Source organism: Strix uralensis, chromosome 4 (genome assembly GCF_047716275.1).
Source record: "Strix uralensis isolate ZFMK-TIS-50842 chromosome 4, bStrUra1, whole genome shotgun sequence".
NCBI lineage: Eukaryota > Metazoa > Chordata > Aves > Strigiformes > Strigidae > Strix > Strix uralensis.
Window position 1 is genome coordinate 31,296,185 of NC_133975.1, and position 17,403 is coordinate 31,313,587.

Sequence of the window (17,403 nt, forward strand, 5' to 3'; positions counted from 1 at the left end):
TCATGCCATGAAACTGCCTATTTTAGAGATGGCTGTGCTTGATTCCCCACATCCAAACCCACCAGCAATTAGTTCATTCAGGCAGTTCTTCTGAACAAGAGGAGTCAACCCTATCATTGCGTCTCCCCACTCCTACACAGCTGCTCCCAGTGATATGTTTGGATCCCTAATCTCACAAGTGTCCCTTCCGTTTGCAGCTCATTGGGCTCAGATCCGGGCTGGAATCTCCCACACGTTTCACAGATGAGGATGCTGATACAAATGCTGATACTTCGCTGCATGGATGCAAAATGGAGATAAAGCCAGGACTGGTCTGCAAGGCATTTGCAAATCTGTGCACAATCTGTCTGTCATTTCATTGAAAATATCCTTTTTGGAATTTAAAGCATCTACTAAGATGTGGCCTGACTGGGGTTTAGCTGAACGTGCTGTATTCAGAATACAACAAAAAGTCCAGGTGTTTTAAAGGATGTAACGGCCATGGACTAAGAAAAGAATTGTGTTATTGGATGCCAAATATATGAACACATTTATAGAACCTTTGCTTGCTCCTGAAACTGAATGTATATGGGATTTTGGTGTCGTTTTGGTGTTTTGGGTTTTTTTTTAAAGAAGCTAATTTCCTTTCCTACAGCAGGTGTGTGCTAGTTCCCTCATTTTCCAGGCATATTTAACATGATTTGGACCTACAAGAGAGTTTCACTGGCTGAGGATTGTAAGTGAGAACTCATTAGCTGAAATGGCTATACTGCAACTTCATCAGTCTGCATTACAGTGGACAACTGTTTTAAAGGTACTACAAACACACAGTGAAGCATGTGACTACATGTTATCATATGTTACACAAAGCTGGAGAGGAAATAAAACTACAAAATGAGATGTCTAAATTGAACATCCCAAATCTTGGGGGCTCCAGATCTAGGGCAGATGGACATCAATGACAGATATCCATCTCCATCTCTCTGTCAGGACTCTCCAACATGTGACTCAGCAGGGTACTCATCAAGCTTCCGTCAGAGTCATCATAAAATAATAATTAGAAGAACACTTTCATTAAAGATATTGAAGAATATTGGGGAGGGGGGATGTTAAAGACTGTAACACTGTCTGTTCAGCATACTCTACTGGCTACACTCTTGCCTGGGAAGGAAGATAAATGTCAAATATACACATGAAAACACAGGTCCTTCCTAGAAGCCCTTGTAGTACATTTAGGAAGCCTCTCCCTTATCTTTCTAGCTGGTCTCCCAGCTCCTGCTTTCCTGGCTGTAAAATGCTTTAGATTCAGGAAGAGAAATGGAGAAACATTTGAAGCTTGACATCCCACAGCCTTGTAGTTGGGGCATGCGTGTAGTGTGTAGAAGGTATTAGTTCCATATTCACCCTGAGAAGAGTTTAGCAGTGAGATCTCCCACTTCCTAGACAAGTGCTCTCACTATGCAAATAGTCAAAAAGTGGACACCAAAGTGAAAAGGTGGGAGCTTTAAGTACAGATTTAAAATAAAGGAAGATGTTGCTACACAAGAGCAGGGCCAACATTTCAGCTATAAGTAAGATGGACGAAACACAAGTAGGAAAAGATGAATAAGGCTTTAAGGGAACTGCTACTTCCCAGGCAAAAGCCACAATACAATTAGATCAGCCATTCCCTAACTGAACATAATAAAATCCTTCAGAGGAGATTCAGTCTGTACAAGCAGTCTATTCTTCTGACCATTTCTCTAAAGGCACTTACTGCCAACTGCTAAAAATCACTGAAGTTTCTTTACTATAGGTACCCACAGAAATGTTCATAGACCTGTACAATGGTATAAATAACTAGATTCATTAAATGGCACTTGAAATAAGTAGCACTTGATAAACTTCCCTGTCAATAGAAAGGATATAAGAAAATACATGCAAGAAAAGCAAACAGATCTACTCGTGGCCCCACCTCTAAATTTCCAGTCCCTTTTTAATAAAGTGAAAAGTTTTAACTATTAAAAATGTTGTGACTCTTGTAATGCTACAGAACACCGATACAAATGTGAATAGTACAATATCCATTATATAATATATATATTTATATTTTAATATATTACATTTATTTCTACATAAAGAGGCTATAAATACTGTATATGCCTTATATTCATGGTTCCCAACATTTGACATTATAGTAAGTACAAACAAACAAAAATAATTATAAAAATACAAAAAAGAACTCAGTAGAAATAGCTTTACATTTTAAAATCTTGTAGCCTGCATTGTGTCTATCAATAGAGCACTGGAACTACAAGAGCATAGGTAAGAAGTTGTCCAACAATTAGGCACAATCTCACCACTCAGAGAAAATCGGAGCTGCCATGAAACCAGTCACAGATTCCCAAGACTACATAAACCGAGATCTCTGCCATTGCAAACTGACTTTGAGTTTGCAAATTGAAAGAGTCAGACCTACATCTGAGGGAGGGGGGATGAGATGAGAAGGTAGGGTGCCCTTAGGATGCCCCACCAGGACCACAGGGCTCATTGTGGTCCTAAGGTAGATTACACTGCCTTTTCTACCTGTTGTAGAGGCTGCCCCAGTGGTGATTCAGAGAGGGGGTATTTTCTACAACTGTTTCAGGCTAGCTCAGAAGCAGGTAGGCACCTGGCATGGGTCAAGGGTGCTGGAGAGGACAGCGGGCAGAGCCATCCCCAGAAATTGGGCATGCCCCCGGCACCCATGTCCTGTCACTTGGCTCAGTGCTCTGCCTTCTCCCCACTAACCAACCTCACCGCGCAAGTCTTGCAAGCAAACACAGCTCATGAGGTCTGGTACAGCAATTTTTTTTCTCTGCCAACGACAGAGACCATTGCCTTCACCTATATTTAGCCCAGCCTATGTTTAGTCTCAGGCCGTCAGCGAGTGCCAGAGCTTTGAGCTGGAGGTTCCTTTTTTTTGTTTGTGGAGGTGCAAGCAAGGGATAACTCTGAGAAACAAGAAGCCAGTGCTATGCCGTTTCCTTCCTGGAGTCCAGCAGCAAGGGAAAAAACAAACAAAAAAAAAGAGCAGGGCTGTGCCGTTATTTCGTACAACTAGAAACAGTTCAGCTGAACGCTGTGCCGCTGCCTGCATCAGGCAGATGCTCAGCATGTCACCAGGGTCCCAAAGGCCACCATGCTGCCTCTGCCATCGGGTCAGCACAGCCCACACACCGCAGCCAGGGCTTTGCACCCTCAGCCACCACCACCTCCTGAGGAAAGCGCCCTGCAACCTGGCATGGCGCAGTTTTGCTGCCAGATGCTTCTGCATCCTCTTCAGGAAAAATAAACGTCTTTTCTTAGTCTCACAGATGCCATCTTTCTATACATCAAACCTGAATACCACCAGCCCAGGCAAGGAAGGCACATCCCGGAGGGACCTGGAGCCGCTGGCTTTGCCCTAGAGCGGCGGGGAGGAGAGCTGCACGGCACTGTCGTAGGTGAGCCCGCGCGTGCGGCAGAGCGGGGGCGAAGCCTCCCGGGCGCACAAGAGTTCGGTCTCCTCGCTGGAGTACACGGTGGTGTCCATGTCATCTGAGTGGTACCCTGACTGGTACCCACTCGTCTGGTTGGAGGCTTCTGACATGACAGACTCGTTACTCTTGCTGGGCACCAGTGTGCTGCGAAAAACAAGCAGAAAGAGGACTGAGAGAGCTGTGGAGACTGTCTTCTGGAGGGCAGGTGGGCGATTCCTGCTGGCAGCTGCTTTCCATCACAGCAACAACCAAAGCAAAATGGTGCACTTAGCAAAACTGGCTTCAAGCCTTTTTAAACATGCATTTGATTATAAGGAGAGACCTTTTTACATGCCCTAACTTCACTAACACATGAAAAAGTTATTTACATTTATGATGATATAAGGAGTTAGATTGTGACCACAGATGAAGTGGAGAGAAAACTTTGAGAGGCTTCACACACTTCAGCTGTGGTGCAATTGTAACTGCAATCTACCTTTGTTTGCACTGAAGTTGTTCTGGAAAAAATAATTCCTGAGAAGCTCTCAGAGAGCATATGTGAGGTTCCAGCTCTGTGAAGGCCACTGTGCTTCCTGTGAACTGCACAATGAAACCCCTGTACAATGCTCTGAAAATACACCCAGGTACATCCTGAAAACTCAGGAGTCAGCTTTAGAAAAAAAGAAAGAAAAAGGAAAAAGAAAAGCTCTTTGTCATTGCAGACAGGCCCTCACAAATACACTCAATTGTGTGCACCGGCTCGGTTCCTTCGAGAGGTGATTGATGCTTTTGCAGCTGATAAATACAAGTCCTTTCTGTAGTGCTGGCTGATGCTTCCAACAGCTGCATTACCTCTCCTCTACTGGTACCAAATGTGGGTGACCAGGCATACAGTGCACAATTTTTCTTTGTCTTTTCTTTTTCTTTTTTTTTTTTTAAATTTTTACAAACCAATCAGTCTTTTTTGCAAGCAAAAGGTCACATTCAATCCTACATCCAACCTGAGACTTACCTAAAGGGTATTTTCACTTGTTTATCGCTCTCTTCCAATGTCTTCAGCTCTTCAGATGCAAGAACCATCCCACTATCTGTCTGGTTTTCCTGCAAAGGTGTTAGAAATGCATTAAATGGAAAAGGATTAAAAAAACGACAAAAACAAGAAAAAGACATCAACAGAAGGAAAAGACATACAAAGTGCAATAGACAAACTCACCTCCTGAACAACTTTTACAGTGGTTACCAATGGGACATCTTCAAATGTTTTCACACTCACAGGGCGACTTTTTCTTTTGCTACCTTGTCGGTACTGACTGTAAAGAACACAAAATAAAAAAAAGGTTTCAGTCCACTATCCACAGCTTGGCTGCAAACAGCACAATGATATCAGAATCCTTTTATCTCTCTACAGAGAAGTTAATCCTTTTGTCAAAACATATTATGCAAACCTCAAAATATCCATTTATTGAAAAGGACGAACAGCCTAGAAAGTGACATGTTTCTGACCTTCTGCTCCTGACAACCTGATCTCTGAGCAAATTCTAAGAAATTGCTTTGAGAAAACAGCTCTTTTCCTCAGTTACACTGGAGGGCTTCACTTCCTGCAAGCTTCACTTAGAAGTATAATAAACAGAGGAGCCTGGAACACAGACATGTGTCTCTTCCTTTGGACTGCACTTCTGAGACCCCTGGCTGGACCTAGGACAACAACAGCAGACTCAGCAGACTGCCGCCCTTAAACCATGGGGATCAGGACACGGAGTGCTACATCTCTCTTGAAGGCTTTTCTCCAAAAGAAGCCCTCTGGTCAGGATGACATCCATAAAAAATATTGGACAAAAAAATAAAATTGACTTTCATGGAGGTACTAATACAGCAAACAAAACAGTTACCCTCAGCTTTCTGTCTAAGGGGATATGGAATAAAACGGATGTTGTCCCAGTTTAACAGGAGAAATCTATGTTCCTAACAGCTCATGAAGGAAAAGTCATGACGTTAGAAGAGAAACCTGCATCCACTTGAAGTGCAAAGCTGGAGGCAATTAAGACAATCATTCATCCCATTTTCCAGCTTTGACTCTAGCTATGCTGAGTCCTGCCTGTCTCCGACAAACATTTATTTAAACTGGTGGGGATTTTACAAGTTCCCTGTGTAGCCTGCTCAGGTGCTCAGTCACACTTCAGAATGTTTTTCAAATATTAAACCCAAGTATTTGCTGCAAATAAAATCTGTGCTATTGCTGGGGACAGAGAATAATTACTTAGCATCCTCTTTCAAGCAACTTTTCATATACTGAAAACTGTTACTATGTTCCCTCTCCATTTTCTCCTCCTAGACTTAACAAAACCAGTTCTTTCAAGATCTCTGCACTGACCATGTCTTCTGCTTCTGTTACTCTGCAGTGGTATCTAATCCACTGCCCACCCAACCCTACCAGGACCAAAAACATCTAATGAACAATCTAGTCCACTTATCCTCCTGGACAACCTGACCTTGAATGATGAGAAGTTCATTCCACAACTTTCCTTCTTAGTCTGAAAGCTCCCCATGTGCTTGCATTTAATTGTCCACACAGATACAGAACTGCATGGCCAGGACTACAGTTACCAGGGTGGTAGGGTGGTGAGGGCTGGGAATCCTAGCCTCTTGATCTGAACGACCTCCCAGGTATGGGAGTCCTGTCTCTGCTCAGCCCAGACAAGAGTCAGCCTACATGGGCTACAATGAATTAGATCCTCCTGGTTAAGCCAAGCTACTGTGCAAACAGGACCAGAAATAGTGTGCAGGCAGAGACGCCACACACGGATTTTCCTGCAGGCATTTACCATTATTTATATGATCATTTATTTGGGGATCATACCTTGGGATTCAAGTTAACTTGATTTAAGGGTTACTTCTTTTCTGTTCTTTCTGAAAACATGCATTATCTTTACACTTCCTTAAATCTTCTTTACCTCACCTGGCTGTTCTTAATGGCAATCTTTCAAGGCTTGAAAATTGCATATCTATTTCCTACGCCAAATGCTACAGACATTAGGAGATCCCGCTGATTTTAATTTACCTCAGCAACCTAAATATTCTTTAATATTCTCTGTGTTTTTTCCTGTGCTTCCTTTTCCTCCCCCAGCTTTGATTTAGAGACTGAAGTTATCAGCCTCTCCTCCTAGTTAATACTTTTGTGAAGACCGAAAAAGACATCACTGAACAGATCAATCTTTTCCACTACATGTATGGGAAGATCCATGCCTACAAAATCATTTTCAGTGACCAGAACAGAAGAATAAAGCCCCTAAGCATGTCTTAAGCTCCCCACTTTGCCTCTCCTAGCATGGTTTCCACAAGTGCTTTCACAACCTTCTCATACTGTAAGACAAGAAAAAAGAGGTTCAAACTCTCTTTAAAAGGTTGACAGAGAGATTTTACTTCTGTTCATAACAGGAAGTGGGGTCCAGGAAAAGCCATATAGGAAGTATTGGAAGTGGAAAATAAATATGGTGTTTTCAGTGTTAAATCATGCTTTTCTGTCTTTTTAAATATTTATATTTCAGACTACCCCACTACTAAAACATGGGGTTGAGAGTTCAGCTCTAGGACCATAAGTTCAACTGAAGTGTGAAATGCACTGTGCCTACCTAGTCTTTCCCAAGACCACATAAAAATGGCATCCTGCAGTACCCAAAATCATTGGGAACTTTGTCTTTGGTGGATATAATACAAGCAGTGAGGGAGAGGGCTCCATTTTGTGGAAACCACATGACACCTGTCAACAGAGTCTACCTCTGCCCTGCTGGTTGGTTCCATCTCCTATCCTCCTCCTTCTTCTGAGACTGCAGCAAGCAACCCAGGGCTCCCAGCTACTAAGTGGCTGAATTTGATCTTAGGCATCACTGGATGAGAAAATACCTTTCTCCCTTACATCCCATGCCTGAGGTCCTCACAAGGTCCAACATAAGACCCGCTTAAGCACATTAGTACAAACTCCTTACTGCGGAAGTCACCTCTGCCACGATACTCAACAGCATCTACCACTACTGGTCCATTGTGGATGCCCCAGCAGCCCTCCAGAAGCAAGTAGTGGACAAAAAACAGTGACACTATTTAGATCACATTCTCCTTAACTATCAATTCATGACCTATTTACCAACATTTCACCTTAGGAGGGGAAATGCCAGAGAGGGTATTAACAATAGATCTATTACCATTAATATTTTAGGGAGCTGCAATACAAGAGTGTGAACACAAGTGAATTGGATCAGTAACACTTTGTATTTGTTCTGGTTCTTAAAAACTAAATAACAAATACTCTCATGGTTCTTTTGAATGAGAATACCAAATCTTGAAAGGGTAGCAAAAAAAACCCAAACCAAACAACAAACCCACTACCATTTGGGGAGGTAAGAAACTAGTTTTTGCCTAAAAAAACTCTACAGATTCCTTCTTATCCCTATGGAGGAGGTTAAATATGGACCAGGCAGCTGAAGTCTCTTCCTTTCATTTTCCCTGCCCCCAGCATGAATAAAACCTGCCCAGAGGCCCCAGTAGGATGTCCACCATATAAAATACCTAATTCCTGCTGTGTTGTCATAATGGAATTTAGGATCACAGACTTCCTCTTCCTCCCTACAGGAAGCAGGTGAAGTTGGGAGAGAGAGACCCGAATCCTCTTCCATATTCAGCGATACTGACAAAGGAAGGACAATGTAGTCTTTACCATCCTGTAGAATGCAGTGAAAAAATACAAAAATTAAATAGGCTACAGATATACATAGACCTAAACAGCTACACACACGTACATAGAGAACGCATCGGTCCAACAGTGCTTCCTTGGTTATTTGATTAAACTATGAACATTATACCACCTTTGCAGGAGCAGCTACATTAAAAGAAGGAAACTTAAGAACCACTGACAAGTAGTTTTAGATTTAAAATATGAGATTTTTATATGATCTACTGTAACATCATGTATAAATGAAAATTTTTATTGATGTCTTTGAAATAAAAAATGTAGTTTTTAGTAAAGTTTGAATCCCAATGACACAAAGAACATGCACCTGAGGAAAAAAAATAACAAACAAATTGAGACTGAATTAGACTACAGCATATTAATCAGAAAGACTAAATTAAGGGTAAGAAGTAAATGAAAAAAATAATTAAATGGAGATAGCAAAAAAGGAAATCTATCAATACTTTCGCATCTAATTTGATGTGAATAGCAAGGATACGATTTTTAAAAAATTATTCCACTTGTTTACATTTCTGCTCTAAAGTATAAAGAGAAAACAATGATTATGCATCCTTTGATACTGCATACCTATTTATAGTCCCATAAGAAATCCTTTAGTAGATTCTACATTTTCTCTATTTTTTTTTCATCTATCCCTTTTGGATTACAATATGAGACATGCATAATTAGTTATTAGTCATCAGACAGTAAATCATGTTTGTCTTTTTTAGTCACAGTACACTACAGTTCATGACAAGAGGGTCTAAATCATTAGCAATCCAACCATATAAGGTTATGGGCAAATATACACAAAGTGTGTTCTGAACATACAAGGTAACACTTTTTTACTGTGAGGGTGACCAAGCACTGGCACAAGTTGCCCAGGGAGGTTGTGGAGTCTCCATCCTTGGAGATACTCAAAAGCTGTCTGGATATGGTTGTGGGCAACCAGCTCTAGGTGGCCCTGCTTGAGCAAGGGGCGTTGGACTAGATGACCTCCAGAAGACCTTTCCAACCTCAGCCAGTCTGTGATTCTGTGATACATAAGATTCAAGCTGCTCTTTAGGAAAGTGAAGAAACGCTATCCTTTCTGAGTTTTGCTATGCACAGAAGACACAATAGTTTGGAAGGGCAGGTAATTCCCATCATTACCAACAGGTCAGAAAGGGAGAGCACGTGGCCAAATCCAGCCTCCTTCATCCAGTGTGCTCACATCTATTGCTCTGGCCTTGTCCACTTCTGTAATACATGAAGGTGGAGCCACAAGATGGAGTACCTGGGAGGGTGGCCCATGTACCCCACCTGGAAGCAGTGGGCTCTCTTACCACAATGCCTGCACACAGGACAAGTCGTAATAGACTTATCTGCAAGGAGCTGCTGACAGGCAGCAAAAGGCCTGTATCCTCATTTTCCAGAAGAGTCATTAAAAGCATTGCAGCCCACATCCTCACATGTGCTAAGCTATCCATCTTTGGCATAGTAAGATCAACAGGAGCTACCTGCTGAAATGCCTCTGCACTATGCAGAGAAATCATCATCAGAGCAGGGAATTCAGCCTGTGCCAACAACTCCCCAGCAAGACAGCTAAGTAGCCACAGCAGTGGTGTCATGGCAGGGCAAGGTGGCTTTTTGTTACCACAACAGAACTCTGCAACCTTCCCCCCACAAGTCATTCTTCTCTGCAAGTTGCCCCAACTGCTGGTCAGTAACGGGAGTGGTGGAAAAAGCCCAGGTTTCCTCGACGACTCCAGTGGACAGTATGGATTTCATGGTGGCTGGCAGGACAGGAGGGGTTCAGTTGGTAGTTTTAGCAACCAGAGAATACATTTAATGTACCTGACGGACGTTGGCTTGTAGTAGATTCCCCAGGTGCTCCACCAGCTCTGAAAAAGTTGGTCTCTGCTTAGGATCTCCATGCCAGCAATCCAGCATTGTTTGGTACCTAGAAAAACAAAGCCCATTAAAGTATCAGCACAAAGAAAACAGCACCTATTGCTTGCTCTAGCATCTGCTGTTGTTGTGGGGTATACATGGGCATCTGGAAGAACAGTTTCTCACATTTCTGGTGTTGTATAGTCTGGTGCTCTCATTCTTGTTCCTTCTTTCAGTCTTCTGCAAAATTCCTCATCAATTTTCACTCCAGGGTATGGCGATGCACCTAAAATGAGAGCAACGGTAATTTCAATGCATTAGATTCTTAAATTCTGGGATTCATTTTCAAACAAATAATTTGCTATGGCCTGAGTTAATAAGGTAATTCAGTATATTTGAATGTGCAAACAATTTATATTTATGATGGAAATAGCAACTGATTGAGTAAATGAGGCATATCATCACAAAGAAATTGTATGAAGAAGCATTTCCTATGTTTGCATTTTTAAGGAAACTTGAGTATTTTATTTTGATGGAGGAAAAAACCAGGAAATTTTCAAGAAGTAAAAAAAAATGCTAAAGAGGATCCAAGAATCCTTTAAGTGTTTTCTTCAGACTCTGTTGTTTAAAATTTAAGATGGCTCAGTAAAATTAAAGTGACTCACCTAGTGAAAATATTTCCCATAGCAGAACTCCAAAGGACCATACATCACTCTGAATGGTATACACTCTATCAAAAATGGTTTCTGGTGCCATCCATTTTAGGGGTAGTCTGGCCTGAAAGCATTTCCATAAACAGAAAGGTTTAGCAAAACACTGCATTTCCACAAACATATTTAAAGTGAAAAAAAGGAGTCCTGACTTCATATTAATTCTCTCTGGAATGGAGAATCTGAAACTTACATCTCCTTTCCTGACGTAATCTGGGTCTTTGTAGATGTCTCGAGCCAAGCCAAAATCACAGATTTTGACCACGTTATTGTCTGACAAGAGGATATTACGAGCAGCCAGGTCCCTGTGGATGCACTGCAAAGAGAAGTAAACAACTTCATATGCTGCCTGTCGTCACACTTCTGTCCACAGGGCTGATCTCTTTCACATATGTGCTCTCTTACCCTCAAAGGCCAGATAACTCTTAAAACCTTTTAAGAAAAAGAAACCTCAGCATCAACAGTTACTGATTTTAAGTGCTTTTTTGATGGTCACAACTGATTTGGCTCAGGGAGACTTGTGTTCCCAAGTCCAAACATACATCTGTTTATCCACTATGCAGAGAGGGTCTTTGAAGTTAGCTAATTAATTATCCTAAGAAGCTGACACAAAACAGGTTCAGATCTGATTACCTTCAGATTTACTTAGGTTCACTCAAATTTGTGTACTGTGTACTCCACTCTGTCTCTGAAAAACATACCACACTAAAACGCCGATTTGATTCCAACACAAACTAATCTTGACTACAGAGAGAAAAGTCCCTATCTTTACCTATGCAGAACAACATTTTAGTCAACAACCCCAAGACTTCAAACCTCAAGCCTCAATAGCTTGAAGTAAAAAAGCCAGGCTCTGAAGGTGGCTTCTAGTACGGACTAGAACTGCAGATCCTGGAAAGACATTGCATATACACACCAACCAGGATGTATGAAATGTAGACAAATACATGTTTTTAGAAAAGACTCTGAAGTCTGCTCTTGAACACCTAGCCTGCACTCTAGACCAGTGTTGTATTCCCCAGTTTTATTTCCTTTTCCCATTTCTAAGTACTTTTTGTTTCTACACAATTACAGGCAAGTCCTCGCTCTTGCTGGAATTTACATCCTTTGAAACATGTACTATATGTATTTAGAATCAAATCACGGAAAAGCACTTCTAGAAAGCCAAAATGCAGGTGAAGTGCTATTGACTGCCAGGGTGTCTCTGGCAACAGACTCTTCAAGGAGTCATCCATGAAGTTTCATAGGTGAGCATCGTCTCTCCTCACACTGCCCTTCCAATCCCACTGCAGGCAACCTCCTCAGAGCAAACTCCTTTACTCTAGTTTAGCTCTGGTTACCAGGGATTTGACCCTGATTCCTTTAATCGTCCTCATAAGTCAGCTTCCCTCCTCCAACTATTTAATCATTTTTCTATGAATCAGTGACCCATAAACCTTATACAGATCACTAACATTTGTGCATGGGCTGTTTCACTCTGTAGTAGCAATGATTCAGGTATGTCTTAGGGCAAAAAGAAAATGTTGCGGATGACTGCTAGTCCAAAGATGAACATGCTGTTTCCTTCTATAGACCTACAGCGCTATTTCCTACAGGCAAATAAATAACATGCCATTCTTCCTGAGAAGTTCCTTACTTTGCGTGAAGCCAAGAACTCCATTCCCCTCGCCACCTGGAAGCTGTAACAGATGAGGTCCTCCATGGTCAAAGGGTTCTTGCAAAGGTCTTCAGGACCAGCTGCAAAGAATCAGACGACAGTCAAACATGCCCTTTGTCACTGATTTCACCCTTAACTACTTCTTAGGTAAAAGTCCATCTTAACCTTACGCCACATTGAACTGGAAGAGCAAACAGAGCCCTTTTTTGGTTGTATAATTATCACTAACAACCCATTTTACACCAAACTAGTCCCGTGTAAAATAAATTTTGAGATGATGGGTTATACCCCAGGCCTCCTTGCTTATTTCCAGAGTTCCCACCAGTGGAAAGATTTGCAAAACAATCCCAAAAGAGAAACAACCAAAACTCAGCTCATAAGTTCCTAGCAAAGGAAAGGCTTGCTGTGGTTTCAGCAGATGAATTTGGAAACCAATGAGAGGGAGGCACCACCTAGCCCTTATGGGGGAAGAATATGCCATGAGGAGAAAGACTTGAATTTGGCAAAAAGCCCTGCTAATTTAGGGTAGAAGAAGCCTAACCTCATCCTCTAGTGACCTGGAGGAATAATGTACTCCCACATCCAACAAAGATACCTAGGCATTTAGTTCCCGGTGAAATAAACAACTCAATGACTTTGCTCAGCTCTTGATTTTAAGAAGAAATCTCACAAGAACTACAACACTGATGGCAAAAACCCTCATCTCAAGGCCTGAGTTAGGTCCACATACTTCTTACAACATCCCAGCTCAGAGGGTCAGTGTTTACACCAGAGAGTTCTGAAAAGGACCAAAATTGTGTGGAAATGCATAAAGTGTATGCCTGACATTACCTGGGATTGGGCTGAGGGGTTTGGGATGCTGAACTGGATAATCCATAGCTTGAGAATTTTGGTCATCCAGGAAATACCCCGCACACAGCTTTGAGGGATCTTTGGAAATCACACAGTCCCCAATGTCCCTCATCAGCCCCCAGCAATGACAGCTGTTCCAACATCAGAAGAAGACATATCCTACCATCCTCCTCTTCCACGTCACTCAGGGACCGCTCCTCCACAAAGCCAGAGCTTGCTGAGCTCTGGCTGCTTGTGATGCTGTCCAACCGTCGCTTCAGGTCCACAGAGACATCACCAACATAGTTCTCCTTCCCCTGCCGAAACCTGGCATTTTTATTCTAGAAATGTGAAGGAAGGGTGAGAGAAATCAGAAGCAGAAAGCATGCCAGAAGCTTCCTCGGAGAGGCAATGACACTCCCTACAGTCTGTGCCATGGGCACCACTGAAGGCAGAAAGGGCAGCCCAGTGCTGGCATGACTGGCTGCTCTGCTCCAAGCCAGCTCTGGTTGAGGCACCAGGCTGGTGTGGTTGCAGCACCAGAAAACCCCAACCCATGGCTGCACGGGCTTATCAGCTAGAGCACCCTCTGACGCTCCATAGCATGGCTTTAGTCTTCTCCCACATCCTCCCAGACACCTCCCAGCAACATCTCCACATGCTGGGGAATAAATGCACATTGAGGAGCTGGCTTTCTCAGCCCCCTGGTGCCTACCACTTCTAAAGCACACGTGGATGCTACCAAACCACCTCTCATACAGTCGAGCCTCTCCGTACTGCTGTGGCTTTACCTCCCACTGCTGCAAAGGCCCTTTTACTAAACCTTTACCTTGGCCAAAACCCTAGCAGCCCTCAAAATCTGACTTGTTTCCTTCTTCCCCTAAGCCACTGAATGCCTCTAAGGAGGATACCAGCCCCACAGGCTTTCTCCACCACACTTCCATTTTCTCCTGCTTTGGTTTGGTGACTTCTCTCCCCTGGTAGGGCTGTTTTTTTCCATTGCATATTCCCATTCCCAACGCTTGTATAAGCAAGGGTCAGCACCCTTGTGAAACCCTGCCTCTTCCTTCAAGGCCTCTCAGATATTTGTTTATCCTTTTTACCTCACAAGAGGATGCAGTGAGTTGCCTTTGCCAATATAAAATAGTAAACAATGACTCCAAGGATAAAGAAAAATGACCCCTTGGAGAACCGACAAGCAGTTTGAAGAAGCTCTGATCTAAACACGGCAGCTGCAGGAAGACTCAGGTCTACCAGCATGGCAGAGCACAGCCCAGGGGCCTCCTGCTTGGCTGTGGGTGAAAAAGGGTAGGGTCCCGAGCATGATGCTCAGTGCTGGGTACATGCAGCCATGCTCTTCCTCCAGCAACCTGACCCTCGGAGGGGATGGATCCTCCCAACCCTCTCCAGAAATCAGACCCCCTCTCAGAGGCATCCAGAAATAACTTTGAAAATGCCAGCCTCCATCCTCCCCCTCTTTTCAAACTGGGGTGCAAAGAGGGGGTGCTGTGATGGAGTTCCCCTTAGCAAAGGACTTGGGAGGTGAAAAGCTGAATGTAAACTCATGAGATACATCAATAATACAAAATGATTAATAGCAAAAAAAAAAATGTATAACCTGGTTCAGCAATGAGCCAAGGGGATAGTGGAAAGGATAATCATGTGATAGAAGACACCTACGGATATCTGATGGATATATACACTAAGCAGGGAGTGAAATTATTTAAGGTGATCTGGAGCTTAACTAAGAAAGGAAAAAATTCAGGCTGATAATCAGAAAAAACTTCCTGACAGACACGGCCAAGTGTAGAATAATCTGCCAAAGGAAATAGTGGAAGCCCAGTTCCTTTGCACATTTTAAGCTAACAATAACAAAACAGCTACATTGCAGGGGCCAGGGGAAAGACTAGATGACCTCTGATGTCTTTGCCATCTCTTGTTCCCATGAGAAGTACTAGATATTCAGCATCCCCAAGGATTGCCACTTCAGTCTGCACTAGAAACAGAAACATTATGTGTGGAAAAACCCCACCAAATCAAACATTATACCGATAACCTTGACTCCTTACCTTGTACGGGACAAATTCACTCCTCTTGCTCCGTAGGTAAGCTGACAGATTTCCAAACTTGCAATATTCCACAATCACCATGAGTGGGCCTATAAAACACATAAAGCAATTCCTTATAAAGACCATTTATATCCCACCTTATCTCACAGCATAATTTTTGGCTAGAAATATATACATTTCAAAAAGCATCCTACTACCCAGAGGTTTTTAAAAATACTAGTAATTAAAAAAAATCTAATCAAAGTAGGGATATGATTCCTTTTCTGCTGTATAAAGAAGGAAAAGAAAGAACATACTTTTGAAAATCACGAGCCTAATTTCATATGTGAAAATGTATAGTGGTGTGCTTATACTTAAAAGTGCCAATCTCTGCTAATTGACATTGTAAGGATGCGACAAACATATCTGAATGATCTTCAGTGCAATTAACCACTCATCTACAATAAAGTACACATGCAATTATCCATGCATTTTTGTGCAGGCATTTTAAGTCCAAAAAATTAAGACAGGAATCTTGGTTTCAGACATAGATGCCTTAATGTACAGTCCAAATGTGGTATTTCATGCTCAGATTGCTCCATATAGGCATATGCTACAATAATAAATTTCCATCCTAGGTTCCAGATACTAGCCATCTATATTTTATTGCGGAATAAACAAGGAAAGAAATATTTATGGATTATGTTTCCCTCAACTACTGCACTTCTGTCATGGAACTTTACAAATTAAATTCTGATCCCATAGTAAGCCAACAAGTCAGCTTCCCTGAAAAATTATTACTAAGATACTTTACACTGAATTTCTTCCAAATTAGAGTGCAGTGCTGGATTTGTCAAACAAAACATCTGTCCCCAATTATAAAGTAAAATAGGTTCATCCACCCAGAATTTTACTCCAAATTGCAATCTCCCCTCCTACACACACATAGAGGCACCCATAGCCTGTCCAAAGCCAGGGAGGAAAGTCACAACACTGTAGCCAGTGATGAGAACAAGATCAACTTGTTACGTGTGGGGTGCCCACTAGAAAAGTGGATCTGAAACACAGAAAAGCAAAGTGATAGAACAACTAAAGGATGGAGCTGGATGTAGAACTCAGGGCTTCTCAGCCTCCTTTATTCCACCTCTGGTTCTGCTCACTCTTATCAGATTTATTTTTTTTTTTTTAAATAGACTATTTCTTCCAATCCTTAATTTTGAAACTCAATTTTCTATGCAGGAGAAATGGCAGAAATGGGGTTTTCATTAGCACCTTCCCACCCACTGAGAAGTTACTCACCTCCTGGCTTTGTGCAGGCTCCAAGCAAATTGACAACATTGAGGTGATGGCCAATATGAATGAGTATCTTCAGCTCTGACATAAGTGCTCTGTGCTCACTATGGGTTGCACCCTCTGCAGAGGTAAAACAACACAGATCAGGAGCATCACAGACAGAAAGGTTTTCCCCTCCTCTGCATTCTCCTCTGTTATGTTTCCAGCACATCTAGTGAGAAGTCTTGTTGGTTGGTAGCCTGGGTCACATATGCTGCAGGACACTGATGAAAGCTAGGCACATGCATGACAGGGTTGGTTTTCCTCTGCTTTTAAACATTTTCCAGTTTGCCAAGGGCAGTACATCAGAATAGGGACATAAACAATCCAGATTAGCAAACATCTTTTTTCCTACAGACCTTTTGAGCAGTTTGCACTCTGCCATTGACCCTCCCAGCCAAGAAGGGCTAGAAATATTGTCCCATAGCCATCGCTGGGGTCCACGCTAAGGGTTCAATGGGTCCACAGACTAGAGGGAGACAGGGCCAGGACCAAACATGCCTGACCCTGCAGCCTCACCAAAAGTCTGGAGACATGGCTGGTGTCCTCATCCCACAGGGATAGAAGAGAAAGAGGAAAGAGCTGAAGCAGTGGGGAGAGAGGGGCAGAGAAGGCAGCTCTCTGAAGGTTGCCTGAGCACTGCAAAGCTGGAGGGACAGGGCTTTCCAATTTTTATTGTCATTACTGCATGCTCATCCCATTGCAACGAGCCTGCAACAGGTCTTGCCTGCGCTTGCAACTGCTCACACTGTACTGTCAAAAATCCCCCAGCTTT

General features: G+C 42.6%; 1 protein-coding gene across 2 annotated transcripts in view; it reads right to left on the reverse strand.

The window, feature by feature from the left end:
• Positions 1 to 1,936: 1,936 nt before the first annotated feature.
• The window catches only part of KDR (kinase insert domain receptor), a 31,509-nt gene continuing 16,042 nt past the window's right edge, over positions 1,937 to 17,403 (reverse strand). The window contains exons 19-30 of one of the 2 annotated variants that reach the window (XM_074866209.1): positions 16,596 to 16,709; positions 15,318 to 15,406; positions 13,433 to 13,589; positions 12,397 to 12,497; positions 10,954 to 11,076; positions 10,716 to 10,827; positions 10,237 to 10,336; positions 10,015 to 10,120; positions 8,019 to 8,170; positions 4,672 to 4,768; positions 4,471 to 4,559; positions 1,937 to 3,623 (exon numbers count right to left, since the gene is read on the reverse strand). In XM_074866209.1, the coding sequence (XP_074722310.1) occupies positions 3,404 to 3,623; positions 4,471 to 4,559; positions 4,672 to 4,768; positions 8,019 to 8,170; positions 10,015 to 10,120; positions 10,237 to 10,336; positions 10,716 to 10,827; positions 10,954 to 11,076; positions 12,397 to 12,497; positions 13,433 to 13,589; positions 15,318 to 15,406; positions 16,596 to 16,709 (1,460 nt within the window). In that variant the 3' untranslated portion in view covers positions 1,937 to 3,403. Of the gene's footprint in view, positions 3,624 to 4,470; positions 4,560 to 4,671; positions 4,769 to 8,018; positions 8,171 to 10,014; positions 10,121 to 10,236; positions 10,337 to 10,715; positions 10,828 to 10,953; positions 11,077 to 12,396; positions 12,498 to 13,432; positions 13,590 to 15,317; positions 15,407 to 16,595; positions 16,710 to 17,403 lie in introns of those variants that run through there. The other variant, XM_074866210.1, reaches the window with a different exon arrangement.